We start from the raw sequence: 19779 nt of genomic DNA on the forward strand, positions 1-19779 counted from the left end.
AAAGCCACACCTGACCAGTACCTCTCATTCACACAAGCCCTATAACATTACAAGTGGCGCAGACTGGGAATGAAGTCATTAAAAGGAGATTGCAGCAGACCAACTAGCATCATAAACCATTTTAATAAATACATGTCTAGATGCACCCTGCACTTCCTCTTGATTCCCATGGGTTGTGCCATACACCTACAAAACTCTCCTCTATGGAGAAGCTGAAAGAGAGTGAACAAGCAAGGACTGAGGCAGCATGGGATTGGAAATTCATTGTCCAGAGCCACAGCATGGCAGATGCTCTGCTGTGGGGCACTATGACTTGTGTGATTACCTATGTGCTATGGCTTCATTTCTTGTGCCTTGCAAATCGTGCGCTTTGCCTTGGCTGTGCTGAGCTTGTTGCTGAGCAGCAGGTACAGGAAAGCTGTTTCCAGCTAAGTGGACAGCGAGGTTTTTGCATTACAAACAGTCTAATGCAGAATTTGAGTATGTTAATAGATCTACACATCACGAATTTGAGTGTTGGGGAAAAGCAGTTGAGCACTGGTTGCTCAGCTGCAGTCCTGTCTCTGGTTCCTTTTCTGCATCCAGAGGAGCTGTGGAGCCAGCCTGGGGTGCAGTTATTCTGAGCACTCAAATCACATGGTCTCAGAAACATCTTAATAAAATCTGACCAGCAACGCAGACAACAGCTTTGCCTCAGAATAAAACAGCTACCCGGGATCTCAGCACTGCAATAGTGTCCTGTCCAGCCGAGGGGCGAGGAACTCCGGCATCCAGCAAAAATGTCCGACAAAACCCCCTTTGAAACGGATATGCTAACGCTCACGCGATTTGTTATGGAGAAGGGACGCCGTGTTAAAGGAGCAACGGGGGAACTGACACAGCTGCTCAACTCCATGCTGACTGCCATAAAGGCCATTTCCTCTGCAGTCAGAAAGGCAGGCCTTGCCCACATGTGAGTCCAACCTAGCTATAAGGGGAGGAAGAGGAGGTTAGAGAGACAGCTGCTGGCACAGGAAGGCTGGGGAGTGGGCAGGGATTCACAAATACGTTGGAAGTGTCTTTTTTAAGCCAAGTGACTGTATGTATGAGGCCAGAGCCTGGATTGTCAAGAGTGGGAAGTGGGAAATCTCTTTTTCTGGATTATTTTAATATCAGGAGAAAGGCAGACATTTAAACTAACTGCTGTTACTCTAAAAATGTAAGCCGGAATATCAGTGCGTTGCTCACCTCGTCATCCCTTGTAAATGTTGATATTGATCTACTTTTAAACCTACTGTGAATTTGTAGAATATCACACTGTGGTATTTTCAGTGCAGAATATCACACCACAATATTTTTTGCTAGCATCCCAACCTAGTGCTGAGCTATGCAAATCAGAACTTGGCTTATCTTTGGGAGCTGATGTTCTGCCTCACTGCAGTATAAGTAATGGACTGAAGCAACAGACCTGCAAGAAATGCCATATGCTGCCATGCATAAGTGCATTTCCCCTTTCTTCCTCAAGCAGTATCAGGATTACAGATGGGGAGTCTTAAAAGGCCCTATATGGAAAACGAAAAAAACACTATTTGGCATGTAGTTGTTTGGCAAATAAATAAAGAAGGAATAAAGAATTGCCTTAGCAAAGGCTGGAATGAACCAAGCTGTTCCTCACACAACCAGATGAAATAGACATCAGTGTCATTGTTTTAATGGTGATCTATCTGAAGCAGTTCAGAGAGATGGAATATCCTAATAAAATTATGTATTTAAAATATATAGGTTTTGTTATGTATTGATATACATGTTTCTGTAAGTTCCTGCGTGTACGCATGCATACCATGCATGAGAAAGACAGGTAATATGTTCGTTAGGAAACACAATGTTTGTAATTTGTTGGGCTTTTTGTTGTGTGTTTGTTGTTTTTTTTCTTCCTGTGGAAACACCAAAATGTGTAACCCCGGGGGGGGGGGGGGGGGGGGTGTGCTTCGTTGGCCGTTTGACCATTTGGTCAAAGTCCTTTATGATCTTTGCAAATGATGAATTTAATATCTCAGTACTATCACCCTCACTTTAGAGGTACGGAACATAACATGTAGAAAGGACATGAGGCATACTCAAATTTAACCACAGCACCAAGCTCCTATGCCTTTAGCTGTTAAACTATAATTTGTCTCTGTACTTACTAGGTGAAGCTGAGCTGGTTTGCCTCCCTGACTTAGAGGAACAGTTGCTTTTATCTCATTTTAGTCTTTCAATATGCAGCCTCTGAAGTGTTTAATAAGTAGGGAGAACCTCTATTTGGTAGACTAGAGGTAGAATAGCCACCTAGTCTACAGGACACATGGCTACTGTGCTAATGGATCTTCCCCTCAGAAATAGAACACCTGTTATGTTGGAGAGCAAATGTCCTTTTCAATAAACAAAAGCTTCAAGTAACGAGCCAGAAATATCTGATGTATCCAAACACACAAATGAGTAACTTGTACCGTTCAAATTACACCAAGTAACCATGAAAATTCAGAAATTCTCATGGATAGCTTTCAGCCACAGTCACTGGCTTGCATCCATGTGTATTTGTGAAGCTAGAGAGCTCTCATTTTTCTACTGCCTCCAAACAGACACTGTGAAGTGTCTCCTTCAATGTTAAAGACCTCAGCATGAGTTTTTAGCACATTTGCCATTCAAAAGTAAAGGAAGACTTTTTCCAAGACATAGACTTGAGCTGGGAATGTGCCTGAAAACACACTAACAGAAGAATGTGTGCTAAGGACTCCCTGAAAATCATGGCTCTTTCTAGTATCTCAAACTTGGCACTCAAAAATAGAATGCCCCAAACACTATACTTCTGAAAAGCTCAGGCAGTTTTAAGCTGTGAGTAAAATAAAAGACTTACCCTGCTTCCAGCTAATGCCTGCTGCTGACCAACACCCTGGGGACTAATTAGTTGTCCCTTTCATTTATTTTTCTTTCTCCATAGTGAATAAAAATGTTGTATCTATTTCCTACATGATCCTTATACTTCTAAGATGCCCAGACCATGCACATCAGGTCTAAACAGTGCTTCCTCAACTAGGAATCTCAGAAATACGTTTACTACTGTATACTGCTTCATTAATATATTGCTAAAATTGGAATAGGGAATGGAAGCATCATCTTAACTCAGCCAAGGGCCCCCGAATGAAACAGACCTTGATCCTGGAACACAGTTCAGCATGAGGAATTATCTGGAGGTGTCTTCAATGCTTCTGGTTTTGGGGTGGTTGGGGACTGAGTAGGGCAGGGTTAAAGGTCATCATGGAGCTCTGAGCGGCCAGTGGCAGAAAATAATGCAGATGCTAAATCCTCTTCTCTTTCCTCAAAGCTGCTGCCAGCTGTTTGTGGGGTTTCTAGGGAAGCCTGGCACCCACTGGGTGGGCTGGGGGGGGGGGTCTGGTCTGTCCTGGAGAACATCCAATCAGGAGCAAAAGGACACAGATAAACCCCAAAAATGATGCCCTTCTTACGCACACTTTTGTTTTTTAGCAGCAGCAACCATCTCGTAATTCACCTTAGTAGTTTAATCCAAAGATTAGAGGTGTGGGAAGATGAGAGGAAGGAGCCATCCTGACTTGGGTTGGGATTATTTGTTTTTCCTAAAAACCTGTAACATTGGCCTCCCTCCGGTTTCTTGATGTTTTCCCTTTTCTGTAGGTTTGGTATAGCTGGCACTGTGAACGTGACTGGGGACGAAGTGAAGAAGCTGGACGTACTATCCAACTCCCTGGTGATTAATATGCTGCAGTCTTCCTACAGCACCTGCGTCCTGGTCTCGGAGGAGAACAAAGAGGCCATCGTCACCCCCAAAGACAAGAGGGTCTGTACACCGGCTCGGGCGACAGCAGGGGGCAGTCGTGGTTCGCGTATGGAAGCCAACCCTCCCCGAGGGAATGCGGAGCATTTGCACTGTTACTGCGTGTTTTGATTAATAACCGTGGTGCAGGGCACGGCTTCGACAGCTAAATGAGCTGTGCAGGGTAAAATTATCATTAATGTTCTGTGAAGGGGGATACTAATCATTTTTGATGTTGCTAACACACTCCAGATCTCAGGTGTATGCGTACTAGTGTATTCCCTGAGGGCCAGTGTAACAGTTTTGGATTATGTTAGTAAATCGGCAACATAAAATGATAGGAGAGGCTGGCAGAACTGGGGTTTACATTATGTGTCCAGAGGAAACACCTGATTGCTTCACCAGGCTTCCCTCAGGAGAGGATCCTATTGCAGCAAGGTACTGCTGATGTAACCTAGCCTTTCCCCAAGATGTTTTCTTACTTTCAAATCTCCCATCACAGGCAAATCATTTAGTCTGGAACAGAATGTAACAAAAAACCCACCCTTATTTACTTGAGGAAGATGCTTGCTTCCAGAATGAGTCACTCCTTTTGCTTTCAAGTGATTTCTTGCATTACTTGGCAGCTGAGGACTGCTCCTTTCTATCATCAGATTTGTGCTATCTATCTGTGCAGAAACATGCTCTCTCCTCTTTCTCTGGCAGGCTCTGCAGGGAGTGGGTGTTATGCTGCAGGGCCAGCTGGGTCAACAGCGCAGCTCTCTCTGGCAAGCCATGTCAGGCATGCTTGCAGGACTACACGCAGTGATAAAAATATGGGGTTTGTCAAGTAAAAGGGGAGAATAGCGTAAGAATATGTATCACTTAATGCTTCCCTTGCCAATTCTGTCTTAGGGTAAATATGTGGTGTGCTTTGACCCCCTTGATGGTTCGTCCAATATAGACTGCTTGGCACCAATAGGAACGATATTTGCTATCTACAAGAAGGTAAGACAACAAAGTACATATGGCTTTCATCAACATCAACACTTGTTGAAAGCAAAATTTGTTGGGTATGTCAACTTGCTTAGTTTCTTTCCTAGGTTCTGTAAGTGATCAACAGAGCCTGAGAAAGCAAAAGAGATGACACTTGAGATTCACATGTGTTAAAATGCTGCCTGAATTCCTGGGAAGGAGACATTCAGCCCCATGAAATTGCTGTGTGACGGCACTTCCCTCCTTCAGACACACAGACACTTAAAACAAAACTCTTTCACCATTAGGCAGCTGGGTAGCTCTTCAGTGATTCTTTACTTGCTGCAGGTGAGCTGCAGGGTGTCACAGTGCCTGTGAATCACAGTATTTGTATCATGGATACTGACTGGGGAGGGCTGACGGTCACTGCTTGGACTATATTAAGGCTAGCAGTTTGGTGACTTCCCACCGCATGTTGTGTGCTTGTTACAGATGGGAGTTTATAAGCATGCTAACAGTGAAAGCCACCTGAGGCTCAAGGAATCAGTCACCTACAGCCATCAGGGCCCTGCCAGTTTCTCTGCTTTCATGGGGCTGTACAGAACAGCAACTGTGCAGCTAATTAACGAATGTTAACAGTTAGAGTCATGCCAAGTCTTGTGATTTGATTGTTTAATCTCTCAGTAGCTGGTGTTTTTCCTAAACCCTGAGCTCGCAGTCATATGACTATGAGAGACCCTCGGCCATTACTATTGTGAAGTAACTTTTACAGTTCTTGTGAGTGCAAAGAAGTCTTTACAGGCTCAGATGCTATACTTCAAACATATGAAGATAAGTTTTTAAAGTCTGTCTCACCTTCTAACTCATAATTTTCAACTGGCTAGTCTTCCTTTTTTACATTCTGTTAGGCAATACAGTAATCATCACTGCTGGGAATATGCATCTACTAGCAAACCAAATAGTCAGGGCATGATGTCTATAGACTCATGACACAAGCCAAGTGCTGGAAAATGGCTGTCTACACTGTTGATGGTTAGTGCAAACCCCCATCATAGATGCAGCCCTGGCCAGACAACATTGAGATGATGCCTGGGTATGGTTTGTGGAAAGAGCAGTCCAGGACTACCTCCAGTACCTTCTACCATCTTGGGTTTTGCAGGGAAAAGAGTTTAGCTGTATGGATGCAGTTGATGCCATGTGTTCTTATGGTACGCAAAGGGGCCCCCATCCTTTTACCTCTCTAAAGATAACCTAAAAGACTACAGTACCTCCTAAGATTTACAGTGGGCAATAGCTGTGTTGTCCACTGTTCTTAAAGTTGGTAAGCAGCATCACATAAATACTAAACATTAGCTTTAAAAGCAAGTGCTCAGTGTGATTAATACAGCTTAGCAAGTGGAAATACAGATCAGAATTCCCTACCATTTTTAGCTCACCTGATAGTGAGTATGAAGACTACAGACTGCCTAGTCTGCCGAAGGATTCTGCTTCAGAACAGAAACATTCCCCAAAGAGCTCATACTGTTCCCAAATGTTCAAATTTTCAATTTATTTTCTGATCCTTCCACTGTTGTTGCTTAAGCATAATAACAGACATGAGCCGACAATGTGTGCTTGCAGCCCAGAAGGCCAGTCTTGGCCAAAGGAGCATGACCAGTAGGTTGAGGGAAGTGATTCTGCCCAAAAATTATCAGAGGGATGGAGCACCCCTCTTATGAGAAAAGGCTGAGGCAGTTTGGCTTGTTGAGCCTGGAGAAGAGAAGGCTCCAGGGACACCTTATTGTGGCCTCTCAGTTTTTTAAAGGGACCTGTAAGGAAGATGGGAAAAGACTTTTTATCAGGGTCTGCTGCAATAGGATGAAGGGTGATGGTTTTAAATTAAAAGAGAGGGGATTGAGACTGTGTGTGAGGAAACCATTCTTTACAGTGAGGGTAGTAAAACACTGGCACAGGTTTCCCAAAGAGGTGGTGGATGCGCCATCCCTGGGGACTTTCAAGGCCAGGCTGGATGTGGTTCTGGGCAACCTGATCTAGTTGAAGATGTCCCTGCTCATTGCAGAGGAGTTAGACTAGATGGCCTTGGAATGCTCCTTCCAACCCAAACTGTTCTACGATTCTGATTAATATATTTGTTGTAAAATACTGTTTCTAAGTTTCTGTTTTTCATGTGGGTGGATACCCTTCACCACCTCATAAAAAGCAAATTACATTGCTTTGTACAAATGCTTCATGTACAAAAGAAAACCCTGCTGCTAGGATGAAGAGTGGTTTGTCAATTATAAGAACAGCTTGCCAATTTTCCCTGCGAAGTTAGAAACAATGTGCAATTTACAGTCTTTCACTTGCATTATTATTTCCATTAAAATGCTAATTCCAAAGTACATATTAATTAATGCACCCTTCTCTCAGAGAAGAAAATTTTATAGCAACACTGCTAATTTTAAATACTATTAACTTCAAATCCTTTGAAATAATGAAATAAGTGCTTTATTGATTGTTACTGAAGAGTAGTACGAAAGGAATAAAAGAGAGTTGTTTATCCTGATGGATGAGAATCACTTAAGAAAGAAAACACAGTTTCAAACTATTCAAGGTTCCTTTGGAAAAGCTATAAGAATTGTAATTCCAAAGGATGATACTTAGCTCCTGTCTGATATTTATTACCTTCCAATTCTCAGATGATTATCTGATTATCTCACCATGTCAACACTTCATTTCCATGGGCCTACCCTCCAGAACTGAAATATTTCATAAAAAAAAAAAAAAAAAAAAAAACCCACAACAAAAAACAAACGCAGGAAAAAAAAACAAAAACAAACCACAAAAGGATAAACAGCACTTTTCTACAAAGGTCAGACTGAGTGCCAGCACATTGCAAACCTGAAAATGGTTCTCTGGCTGCTCCCAGTCCAGAGCCACCACCATAGTGGCAGAAAAGCACTGTGTCAGTTTCATAGAGAAAACCACCAAAAAATAAATGTCATCTGAGGTTTATTTAATTTTCCACCTGGCTTTTACTTTCTGATCCATGGGTGGTGTCGATAAAATAAGCAGAAACATCAAAAAAGCAGGGCTGAGGGAGGCCCCTTGTGGAATCAGTGGAAGCCAGAGCAAGCAATACATTGACAGTCACTGCCGCTAAGGGGCTCTCAGCTGCTGCAGTGCAGAGGGTGGTGACAATATGTATTTTTTACTTGGATTCTTCAGAATTTTTCATGCCACTAAGGTGAATCAACAACTTCAGTTGATACTGCATATACATGCTATGAAACAGTGCTGCTTTGTTTTGTTCGTTTTCAACTTGTATGTTTGCACAGTAGCTCGGATGCATCCATTGTCATGAGGACAACATCCTCGTGTAAGAATTGAATGCAATGGATACTCATCAAACATATGGTACAAATGGAGACCTGTAAACCAAGTCCTTCCAGAGCTGTACCTGGTGCTGATCAGAACTCCTCTATGTGATGTCAGGCAAACCATATATGCAAATATTTTCCAACTCGGATATCACCTGAGGGTACCCCTATAGCAAGACTCTGCAGACCTTGTTTCATCTGCTTCACAACAACGAGACAAAGTGACCATGTCGGTGCTTGTCAGAGCACTTTTGCAGTCCCTCTGCTTACTTCAGTGCTTTGCATAAAGACCTCTAAAGAGATTTGACTACCAGCATTTCATAGTCAAAATGTAATGGAAAGGAAACCCATCTGCACACTAGAAAGGACTGAAAATATTCAGCAGCTATCAGAGTCTACGGCCAGCTTAATTCCCTGGTTTGTTTCACAGTGCATGGTACTTGGCAGGACTTCTGCAGTCCTAAAAGTGAAATATCAGCTGATCTCTAGCTTTTTTACATTCTGACAAGCTCTGCAAAATATTTGTTTGAGTTTTTTCCTTCCTTTTGGAAGCTGCCTCTAGCAAATGCAGTTGTGAATTAGTATGGAAAAAACAAATTAATTCTGCCAACTGTACATCTCCTGATGGAAGAGTTCCTCTGTTTTTTATAAGAGTCAGCAAATGTGTGGTTTCTCAGTCATGTAAACATAGAAAATGAATTTAAGAGATAGGACTGAAAAGCTCATCTCACAAGATATTTTAAGTCAACAACACATGTAACTAGAGCTACGTATACTATATAAACATCATGCTCTACAAAGCAAACCTTTTTACTGTATTTATACAAAAATATTTTTTATTCAATGAGAAATCATACAAAAACCTGCAATAATCATAATATGTTTGCAACTAGTTCTGTAAATATGTTTTAAAGTCTGTATTTAGTGTTGCAAACCATTAGTCTATTATAGACAACCATTGCTTTTGATGTTGAGAGGTACCATGGAGATACACTTTGGAAACAGAAGATGCTATGTAAGGTATAATCCTTGGTTCTGTAAAAGATGGTTTAGCAAAGGATTAGCCACTAGTCGTCAGTACTCAAAGCTCTGGAATATACAAACAGGGGTTTTAACCAGCCTTCCTTCATTACATGTATTATAACTTTGCTGAATAAGCAGCTTGATGTAGAGCACTTCCAAGGGACTGTGTACAAGATGTATTTGTACACACTCTATTTCAGCTCCTGTGACAAACTGATTGGCAAAGGGATTTTTTTTTTTCCACAGAACTTGGCAAAATAATACTAATTAAAAAAGTTGAGCAAAATTTACAGCTAAAAACTGTAAGCCACAGTAACATAAGTAGCAAAATCTTTTAGTTAAAAATGAAAATATTTTGATGTGCAATTCATCTTCATATGCCAAGAAATATGTAGTTTTGGTGTCTCTCATCTCAGCTTTGCTCCAGGTGTTGGCATAAAATGATGAATGGGATCCCCAGGTTACTCTTAGCTTTCCACCTTGGTAGGACCCTAATGGGCACCCTGAAAGTTACTTGCTCTCTGGTGTGCTCCTCTCCTTGAAGGAGAGGTGTTTTTCTTTGGAAATTATCTGTGGAAGGCATTCTTGATTATTTAAAGAATTTACTCAATATTCATGAAATATTTTATTTCCTACACAAAATAGTCACTGATTTTTTTTTAACCACATATTTTGGAATAGGCCTGCTATTTCTATTTAGCTGTTACTTAATCTAATTAAGACCATGCAATCACTGAGAAATTGTCTGAGTTTGGAACAATAAAGAAGAAAGGATCTAATTTTAATTCCTTACAAACCACCATCAAAACATCCACAGAAGACCCTTCACAACTGACAAGCTTTTAAAAAGCAACATTACTATCAAGCATTCCCTACCCATTTTGCAGTTCCAGGTACCCATCCGTGTCTGTTATTCTTCCTTACCACACCGGTCAATCTCTTGTAAGCCCTGGCTAAGGCACCCCACTATTGCTGGCTGGAAATACTGCACCAGGTCTGACTGAGCTGTTGTTGTTCAGTGATATTCAAATCAAAATATGAGTGTCAGAAGGTGATTAAAAGCCTGATGTGAAATCTCATGTGAATGTTCTGTGTAGAGTTATATATACACACCTCCATACATTAAACATGCTATTTTACGTATAAACATATATATAATTTTATAAATAGTTTTTATAAAATTTTATTTTATATTTAATTTGAACATTTATACCACTTCAGTTACCCATCTCTTCACCAGCAGAGACCAATGCACAGTCTTGGTTCCATCATGTTGCACCATCTATGCTTTTATTCTGACTACTGAAGCAGTTTGTAATACTAATGACTGCACTCACCTCACAGTTATTTCCTCTGAGGGGTGTCAGAATGATAGCTTAAGTTTATACTTCCACAAAATTAGTACCTCTGCTATGTCTCAAATTTCTAGTGATCCGGAATTAATGGACTGTGCTGTAAAGCTAAGGTATCAGCTTTTATTGCAGGTATTGTATTGACTGCATGACATGTAATAAATACCAAACTCTCCACGTCCTGTCCCAGCATGCATATGTACTTGTACCAAACCTGCCCTGAAGTAGTGGGAACAATCTCTACTTCAGTTGTTTCAAAGGCCTGAATAGAAACAAAAGGGAAATCTGCCCCACAACATTATTGAAAAGTTGTTTTGATTGTTTCTTGTAAGAATTTAACCTTCAGTCCAGTGGTAATTCTTCCTCAGGAAACAGACAGCGAGCCCTCTGAAAAAGATGCTTTGCAGCCTGGACGCCGTATTGTTGCTGCAGGCTATGCCTTGTATGGGAGTGCTACACTGGTTGCCCTCTCCACAGGGCAAGGAGTGGACTGCTTCATGCTCGATCCGGTACAGTCATGGTGTTAATCAAATTGCCACAATCTTTTAGAGCTTTCTGTGCTTGGATTTAATCATTTTTGTTACTCCTTGTCTCTAATCTAGGTGATCTATATGATTCTTGTTTTCACCCATGCCCTGGAGCATCCCACCTCCACCTCACAAGTATTTAATAGTTTGGTTGCAATATTTAATATGTTGGTTGCAATACCTCTATTCGGTTTTTCTACTCAGTGAAGGAGAGTGTAAGTTATGAGTATTCCAGACTGCTGTTTTGCACAGACACTTAAGAAAACTTACTCTGAGCAGTGTCTTTGCCTCCACTTAAAGGACTCCTGCTTTTAGATTGTTCTTGATTTTTCTCTCTGTAGAAGAACCTCAGCACGTTCTGTGTTTAGCTGGGGGCAAGGACTGTTTTTCAATACGGTTCATGCAGAGTGATGTCTGATTACCTGAGTACAATTTGGATTTATGACTGAGCCTTCTAAGCTGCATACCCAACAATCTGCAAAAGCACCACCATACCCATACAACTGGACATATGCCACCCCTTGGTGCCCACCCCTGGAGCCCCAAAAGTGTTACTGGAGGAATGCAGAAAAGAGACCTCTGGTTAGAAAGAGACAACATTAGATGAGAGCAATAGCATAGGAGGATTTTTTTTTTTTGATAAAAGAATGCATTATTATGAAACTTCTTTTAACCTTATAAACAGGCTTATACCAAGTGTGAGGAACTGGGAGCTGGGATGCTCTGATTAGAGACAAACACATAGAAGGTGGAAGTTGTACTCAGACTGCAGACAGCAACACCTGGGGGTAGCATTCACTTTAAGATATTTAGGCAAGACAGGCAAGAGAAGTTCAAAAATCAGAAGGCAGTGTAATTTCTTAATTTGTAACCTTAAGATTTGTGGTCAGAAATTCATGATACATCTGCTTTCAGGGCTGCCCGGTGTTCTTTTGATAGGCTAACTATTGAGTTGAATTGCTTTTTATTTATAGCAATAATGTGACAAGTTTTCATGAACTTAACACAGATTCTGTGCTTTCTGCTCTGTCTGAAATGCTGTCAAGCTATACACAGACTGTTGCTACAAGGACCAAGCTGTACTACAGTTTCTACCATCACTAGTGTAGTAACTGTTACAAAAAGCCAACAAGATTTTCTGCTGCTTGCTAATAGCTGGTCTACCTTTTTTGTCTATAGGGTCTTGGTGAATTTATTTTGGTTGACAAGGATGTTAAAATCAAGAAGAAAGGGAAGGTATACAGTCTGAATGAAGGTTATGCAAAGTATTTTGATCCTGCAATGACAGAATATTTACAAAAGAAGAAATTCCCTGAGGTAAGAAAATATTAGTACTGTATCTAATGTACTGTGGGCTGGCAAGCACTGCATTCCACAAAGTGCTGGATGATGGGAAAAGATCTGAAGGCCGCACTGAGTTTAGCCCCATATAATACTTTTGTGCTGTTGGATCCATTTTGGGTATGTATTCAATGTGTTTTTTTCTGGCACCCTGACGTCTTTCATAACTTAGACTTTGGTAAGTAAATTCATAGCTTGTTCCTCATTGTGTGGAGAAAAATGTGTTGTACATGAAGAACCGAGTTTTTCAACAAAGCTCTGAAACTGTGCCAGCAAAAAGTGGTGGTATCCTTATTTTCTACGTTATCTGACTATGCCGCTCAGTCGTATGTGCATCTGGGCATTTGGGGCTAGATTCCACATACTGCTCAGAAGGTGCTTTCAGGCATCTGGGTGGCATCACCTTCTCCTCCCTGTACACGTTTGCATCTGAGGTATGCAGTATCACCCTTGCACTATCATCTACTTGAATTATATGGAACATGAACCAACTCATAGGTTGGGAAAAAAACCCCAATGGTGTAAGGCATACTTTCAGTATATTCTGTTAAGAGGATTATACTGTAACTTTCAGAGGGATAAAGATGAGAACATCCTGCATCTGATGAACTTCCTTGTGGAGACATAGAACTCTGTATGACCTCTAGTCAACCATAGCAGGCTATCACACAAGCTCTCAATGTGGAAAGCTGGAAGCTCCCTAGAAAGCGTGGCTATGTGAAAATTGATGTATCCAGTAGAAAACTTCAGGGTGTTGTACCTGGGAAAGTTAACAAGTAAGAGTTTAGAACATAATCCTGTGAGAAGCTCCTTCTCACATATATTGCAATGCTGACTTCTCATCTAAATGTGTTTTCTGTATTATGAAATTGTAGCTACAAAGGGTGCCGCATCATAGCATTTTAAACACATTCATTTTTAATATTTGAGGTAATTTTGAAACTTCAAAGTCTGCTTTCAGTCCAGCTGTGACAGAAGCAGAAGCCCACAGCACAAATTTCTTACTTCCTGAAAATTAATCCAGCTGAGAAAGAGAAGGACATCTGTGCCTCTCATTCTGCTCATGTTACGCTGAGCTACGTATCCAGTATAATGCACTAACACTGGATTTACTAATTTGTGTTTTTTTGCAAACCACCCAAGTGCTGCTTAAAGTAAAACTCTTTGTCAACTCCAGGCAACCTCAGAAAGACTGAAGAAATTTCAAACTCAGTGGAATGACCAGGCAGAGGTATTTCACCACAGGCTGAGTGAGGACAGCTCTATCATGTGATTCACTAATACTTAGGACATACAGGAAAAACCTCATTTACAAACACTATTTTATCTTAAATCTGTGCTTCATTTGAGGAAAATCTTTTGAAAGTGTCATTGCACTGATGCAACAGAAGTTTGCAGAAGGTGTTTTTGTTACTTTAAAGCAAAAAAACAGTGGTGCATAGGTTATTTGGGGCAGCGGAAGCCTCCTCAAGGGTGCTGAGCAAGCATGTTGCTTTGCTACTCTGAGACGTAGGGCTGTCTGCATGAGAAGGGCCAAGGCACCAGTGTTACTGCCACAGAGCACAAGAAGGTTCCCTGCCTATCTGAAAGCCTGTTAGGAGCCTGACTTTTGGAAACAGCATAACTCAGTTCCTTGATTTTAAAATAATATTTGCTTTGTGGAAGGAGAAGAGGGAGAAGGTGCCACCACACTTCCATAGCATGAAAACTGCTTCCTAGCATTGCCTGTAAACCTTACCAGCTACATTGGTGATGATCCTACCTTCCCTGCAGCACCCAGACAGCGCATTGCACAGCTTTGGTATCTTTGTCTTCCTCTCTTCAGTATGTAGAAGGGCAGTGGGGGTATCTGCTGGATACTCCCCACCTGTGACTTGAGGAGGTGTGGGGCATGGGGGACCCCTTCTTACTCAGGCAGACCACTTTGATCCTGTGGCCTTCTGGTCACTAGAAGCCAAGAGACTAGGCATTTATTTTAGCTAATTGTCACTACCTTACCCCTTTTTTCTTTTGATCCTACCTGTATTTCCTCCCTGTGGTTCTTGATCAACATCCTGTTCAGATGACACTAACATTGCCAGAAAGAATTGAAAAGTTAGAAATAAAACAGGAAAAACAAGATGCTGTCCTGTATTCTGTATCTCTGTCATTAGCAATCAAATATTACAAATCAGCTCTTTATGTGGAGAGGAGATATTTTCCCTCACTATGTAACCAGCATTCCAGATCAGACAGTTAAGGATTTGCCTTAGCAAAACCATCAAAATCTTAGCAACAGCACATTTTAGCATGAAGCATTCTTCTGCCAGTCAGCCAAGATGTGCCTGAGTGATATAAATAAAAACTAATGAAAACTCTGCTTTTTTGTTACTGTATCTGTAGGTGGACCAAGGGATGCACGGTTTTGTTGCTGTATTTTGCTCCCCCCAGTCTCCTAAGTCATTACAGTTAGGCAAGAATAACATGGTCTTGTTTTGCTGTGGGTGAACATAGCTGTTGGAATATCTGTGGAATAAAGAAAGAAGTGAAAAAGTAACTCCCATCACAATGTGAAGAAAAAAAAAATCACAGGACCTATCTGTTATGAGCCATTTTTTGTTCCTTTGGGTTAAGCAAACAAACAAAAAAAGAAAAAGGTGAAACTGAGAGCAATCACAAGTTTACTCAAACACCATGAATGCTGACTAAGGGAACATCAGGGTTTTTCAAATCCTTCATTAGCATCAGCTGAACCAGTGCGAAGTTCTCACTGGGCAAACACACAGCTTGATGTTACTCAGAACCCAGTATGGAACTCCCTATCACTCATGCTCTGCTTTTTTGTTTGAGAAGGAAGCATAGGCAATGTGCCGACACACACGCAACACCTATTAAGCTGTAAGAAAAACGCGTAAGTGACCAAACATGAGAAACGAGAAGTAACATTTCTAATAACTAAAAGGACTATTTATTCCTCCCATGCAGGTAGCTGGACTCTAAGAGAAGCAAAAACTTCTATTTCAGTCTGTAGTTCCAGAGATAACAGTATTGGAATGAAGGACTTTCTCATATGTAATTTTCTCAGCACAGATTCAGCTCTGTGTTTCTAGCAGATGAATTTCAATCAGGGCAAAAAGCAATTAAAATTGCAAGTGTGATCTCGTCATCTTCACATAACACTGCCCCTATACACATAGATTGTGTAAATGACCTGCGCATGAATAGGAAATCCGGCACATCCCAACTGTATCTGGTGATCTGTACTCAGGTGGCTCAGCTCTGCCAGGATCTGTCATTAGACAACTGATCCAGATAGAAAAAATGTGCACAGGTCTTTTCAAACCTGTAGCATTGCAATACACAACTGCATCTATCAAATGTGCACAAAGTCCCAGTGTCTAATAATTTTCTGAGGCACAAATTCCTCCTCTGCTTCACTGAAGACAGAGTGAAATATATTGACAGATTTCTTGGCATAGTAGCTTTCAAAAAGCTTTCCTTCAGTTTACATTTGTATTGTGTATCTCCTCCTTATAAAAGTACGGTGATGCATTGCATTCCTCAAGTTATATATCTGGTGTATGTAACTTCTGTTTGTGCAAGACACCTTGTTTGTCTTCTGTATTTCCTACCTTTCCTTACCATTTTTATAACTAACAAACATGACACTGATCTGAATACTTCCCTGTGTGCTCTTAGTAAAATTAACTCTCCTTCAATTACATTAATTTCTCAGCTTACAGCAAGGAAAACCATATTCATGAATAAATTGCTTTCTCCTAAACTAAGCTGCAGAATAAACGCTATGACCAATTTCCTGACTTGACAAATAGGCTAGAAGCCCACTGGGAACCATGTATACCTGTTGTGAAAAGTGACATCCTACCTCTTGTCTGGGCTTAGGAAACGGTGAAGGATCAGCAAACAAATGGATACCTTGTTCTGATAATGTCAGTAAGTTTTTACTCACTTTGCAGTGAGTTTGCAACCCTTGCTTTTTCACAGACCAGGGATTGATACCAAATTACAGGTTGTGAACTCAAATTACAAGCAGCTTGTTTTCTATGCTGTGAATGCAGCTTTTTAAAGTGCTTATTTCAGAACTCCAGAGCCAATCTTACAAAAAGCTAAGCTTCAGGCTGGTTTAGGCATTTATAGTGTCCATAAGCAGCCATTGATGTAAGTAGATTTGATTCCTGTTTTGTAAGAAAATTACATTTTTCTGTGCTACTACCTGTCTAGCCTGGTAGATTTAATGCTTTACTTTATGTTTTTCAGGATGGCAGTTCCCCATATGGTGCCAGGTATGTGGGCTCCATGGTAGCTGATGTTCACCGTACATTGATGTATGGTGGGATCTTCATGTATCCTGCTAATCAGAAGAGTCCTAAAGGAAAGGTAAATAGTTTGACTTACTGTCTGGTGAACTTAGTCAACCTAATGCCTCTGATTTTCCCGCAGAAGTAAAAGAATAGTTTATATATATAAACAGATAATAATTTTCCACCCCCTGGAGAAAACTGATATGATGGTCAAATTTAGGCAATTCCCAATTTAGGCCAGATAACTTACCATGTGCTTTTCTATTACAAACTACTCAAATGATCTTCACCGCAACCAAGGGCTTTATTCATCTTTCTGAAGTGAAATATTTCAGTACCACAGAAACTTGCTGAGATACCTGTGACAGCTGGCATAGTTGGGGGGTGGAAGAGGAGGAGGATAACGAATAAACAAGACCCCAACCAACCAAAGCCAATTAAAATAAACCAGCAAAAACCCCTCAACCCGTTAAAACGGTGTGGATCTGTTTGTGTATCAGAGCAACAGACAAAAAAGGAATTTGCTGTGTGTGAGAAAACTGGATTTGCTGATGGGCCTCTTCAAATTAAACTTTTTGTTTTGAAATCTGTGTTAAGCCATTGGTGTAGAGAAAATACGAGAAACAGAAGTACAAATGTACAAAGTACAGAATTTTATAAAAATCAAGATTTCTGCATGAGTTAGCCTACATTGACTGTTTGATCTGGTTTGCACTGCCATAATGAAATAATGGAGAGAATATTGAAAGAAGCAAAACTACTACCATTACAAATCAAAGTTTTCTTCTTTCTTTCTCAGAGGCCAGATGTAGACAGTATTTTCCACGTAAACCTCTTCTTGATAGAGAGATCATGCTTTTGTGGCAGGTACCTGATCATTATCTCCTTAAAGACAGTCTATGCACTTAGCTGAAAGGAACCAAATGTCATAGCAAACATAAATGACATGCACGTAGGCTCTAGCATATAGAACTCCTTCATTAGGTTAAAGAAAGAGCTAAAACAAAATGCTCAATAACCAGTGCTGGTTCTACCAGCCAACAAATAGATCCTCTTTTCAAATTAGATATATTAAATCATATTTTTTTTAATCAATTTAAGGCTTATAGTTATCTATTAGGTGGAAAATGTTAAACCAGTCTGAAGACAGAGCCCATCTGAAGACCCATAAGTGCAATTGCACTATTATCTGAAGGAAAGCTGCTTTATTTAAGCCATGTAGTCACAGTATGAGCAATAAGAAAATCAACATGTGGTTCCACTGCTATGTTCTGGCTCATGATCTTGCAATAGTTGGCCATGCACTGAGAACAATGGAGGCTGTTGGTCTTATGTTGCCTGTCAGGTGGAGACCTTGTACCAGAAGTAGCATTTTAGAAGATACGTGAAGGTGACATGTTATTTAAGTTTTTGACACATGGTTTCATCACAAACAGCGGGATAAAGGAATGATGGGTAGTAATGTCCTGTGTCCAACCCATTTCTTTGTGTCTATATACAGTTTCATTCTGTCATGATTTCTTTTCCCCAGGAAATATTCTCTCTTTCACACATATGAACAGCCCTTTAAACATAGTATGTACTAATATTGTCTCACATAATCACTTCATAGCTCATCAAAGATTCAACTAAACCTATACAAATAATGTGTTAAAAAACAGCCAGCTACTATCCATGTCCTTTTAAACACAGAAACTTTTGGCATACGTCCCAAATTAGTTTGCATTCCAGACAGGCACTCCAGAGGCAACTTTTGTAAAGATGTGAACAGATATCAGGGTCCAAACCAAAAGTGTGTCCATACAAAAAGGGAAAATTTCCTTTCACTAATAACTGCAGTTACTTTTGAAAACAGAGTCGCTATCTGGATGAGTTCAGGCCACTAATATCTATTCACTTTTCTGAAGAGTGAAAATTAAATCCTGAAATTTGAAACCAGGAGCATCAAGTTTCAAACTCCAAAATATCCTGACCAAACACAGTGTGATTACTCCAAGCTTTGAGGTAATGCATAAAGCCTCCATATGAGAAGAGATTGTGACTTTGGTTTCCAGGTACTGTTAACTTAGCTGACTGAACTCTTTCGCTGATGTGTGTGAGCCTGACAGCTACTTTTGACATTTTTGACAAAATACAGTTTCACTGGTGCTGCAAATCAGTCCATCAACTTGGAAACGATGGTGGTGATGCTTGGACGCAGGGTCTGTACAGTGTTCCTCAAAACAGAAGATGTTAAGGGAGGTGAGAGAAAGAAAGTGAAAAAGGTGGGACTGAGAAACATTGCTACTTAGGTCAATTGATAAAAGGAAGGCCAGGTTCTGGTAAGTTCTTTGGTGTAATTTTCCCCAAAGGCAATCATGTGCTCCTTCTTTCTTTCTAGCTCCGACTTCTCTATGAGTGCAATCCTATGGCTTTCATCATTGAGCAGGCAGGTGGGATGGCAACTACAGGGACTGAGGCAGTATTGGATGTGAAACCTGAGAGTCTTCACCAGAGAGTCCCTCTCATCCTTGGTTCTCCAGATGATGTGCAAGAATACCTCACTTGTGTACAGAAACATCAGAAGAGCAGTTAAAGGCTTTTTGGCATCAGACCTTGCTCATCCATCTTCAGTCTACAGAAAAAGTCGTACCTTTCAAGATGATGGATTCTAGCAAGTAGCACCCATCTCCAAGTGAAAATCCCACTTTATGAGAACAAGAAAAATAGTGAAAATGGCTGATGGGAAAAACAAAAAAAAATCATTTTTTCTTGCAGACAAACATAAAAAAAAAACACCTCTATCTCTGATTTATGCAGCACAAATTTAGAGACAAGAGGCCTGATTGTTAAACAGGAGCAAATTACTTTATATAGTATTAACAAAGGAAGTGGATTGTGTCAGTACCCTCATCTGATCTGAAGCTTTACATCTGAAACTACGTGGTTGGCATGGTTTTCACATCAACATTTGCAATGCCATTATCTGGATTTTGTGTCAGAGGTTTAATTGCAAGGTGCTTTTTATCTTGACAGCCCTGGGAAGACCAAAAGTCTCATGTTGTCAGAAAACAGTGTTCTAAAGCTTCAAATTAGGTATGTCTTGGGTAATTAATAAAGCTGAAAAAGCTG

General features: G+C 40.6%; 1 protein-coding gene across 1 annotated transcript; it reads left to right on the forward strand.

Annotated features, from left to right (window-relative positions):
- Window positions 1-640: 640 nt before the first annotated feature.
- Window positions 641-19779, forward strand: LOC133222432 (fructose-1,6-bisphosphatase isozyme 2). The gene is made up of 7 exons (XM_061372113.1): window positions 641-952; window positions 3673-3835; window positions 4706-4798; window positions 10868-11008; window positions 12206-12343; window positions 16625-16744; window positions 19049-19779. Exons 1-7 carry the CDS (start codon window positions 780-782, stop codon window positions 19241-19243), a joined length of 1023 nt encoding a protein of 340 aa, XP_061228097.1. The 5' UTR covers window positions 641-779; the 3' UTR covers window positions 19244-19779.

This window comes from Neopsephotus bourkii, unplaced genomic scaffold (assembly GCF_033783945.1).
Source record: "Neopsephotus bourkii isolate Nb327-2 ecotype Australia unplaced genomic scaffold, CSIRO-AGI_Nbou_v1 NB_1596, whole genome shotgun sequence".
Taxonomy (NCBI): domain Eukaryota; kingdom Metazoa; phylum Chordata; class Aves; order Psittaciformes; family Psittacidae; genus Neopsephotus; species Neopsephotus bourkii.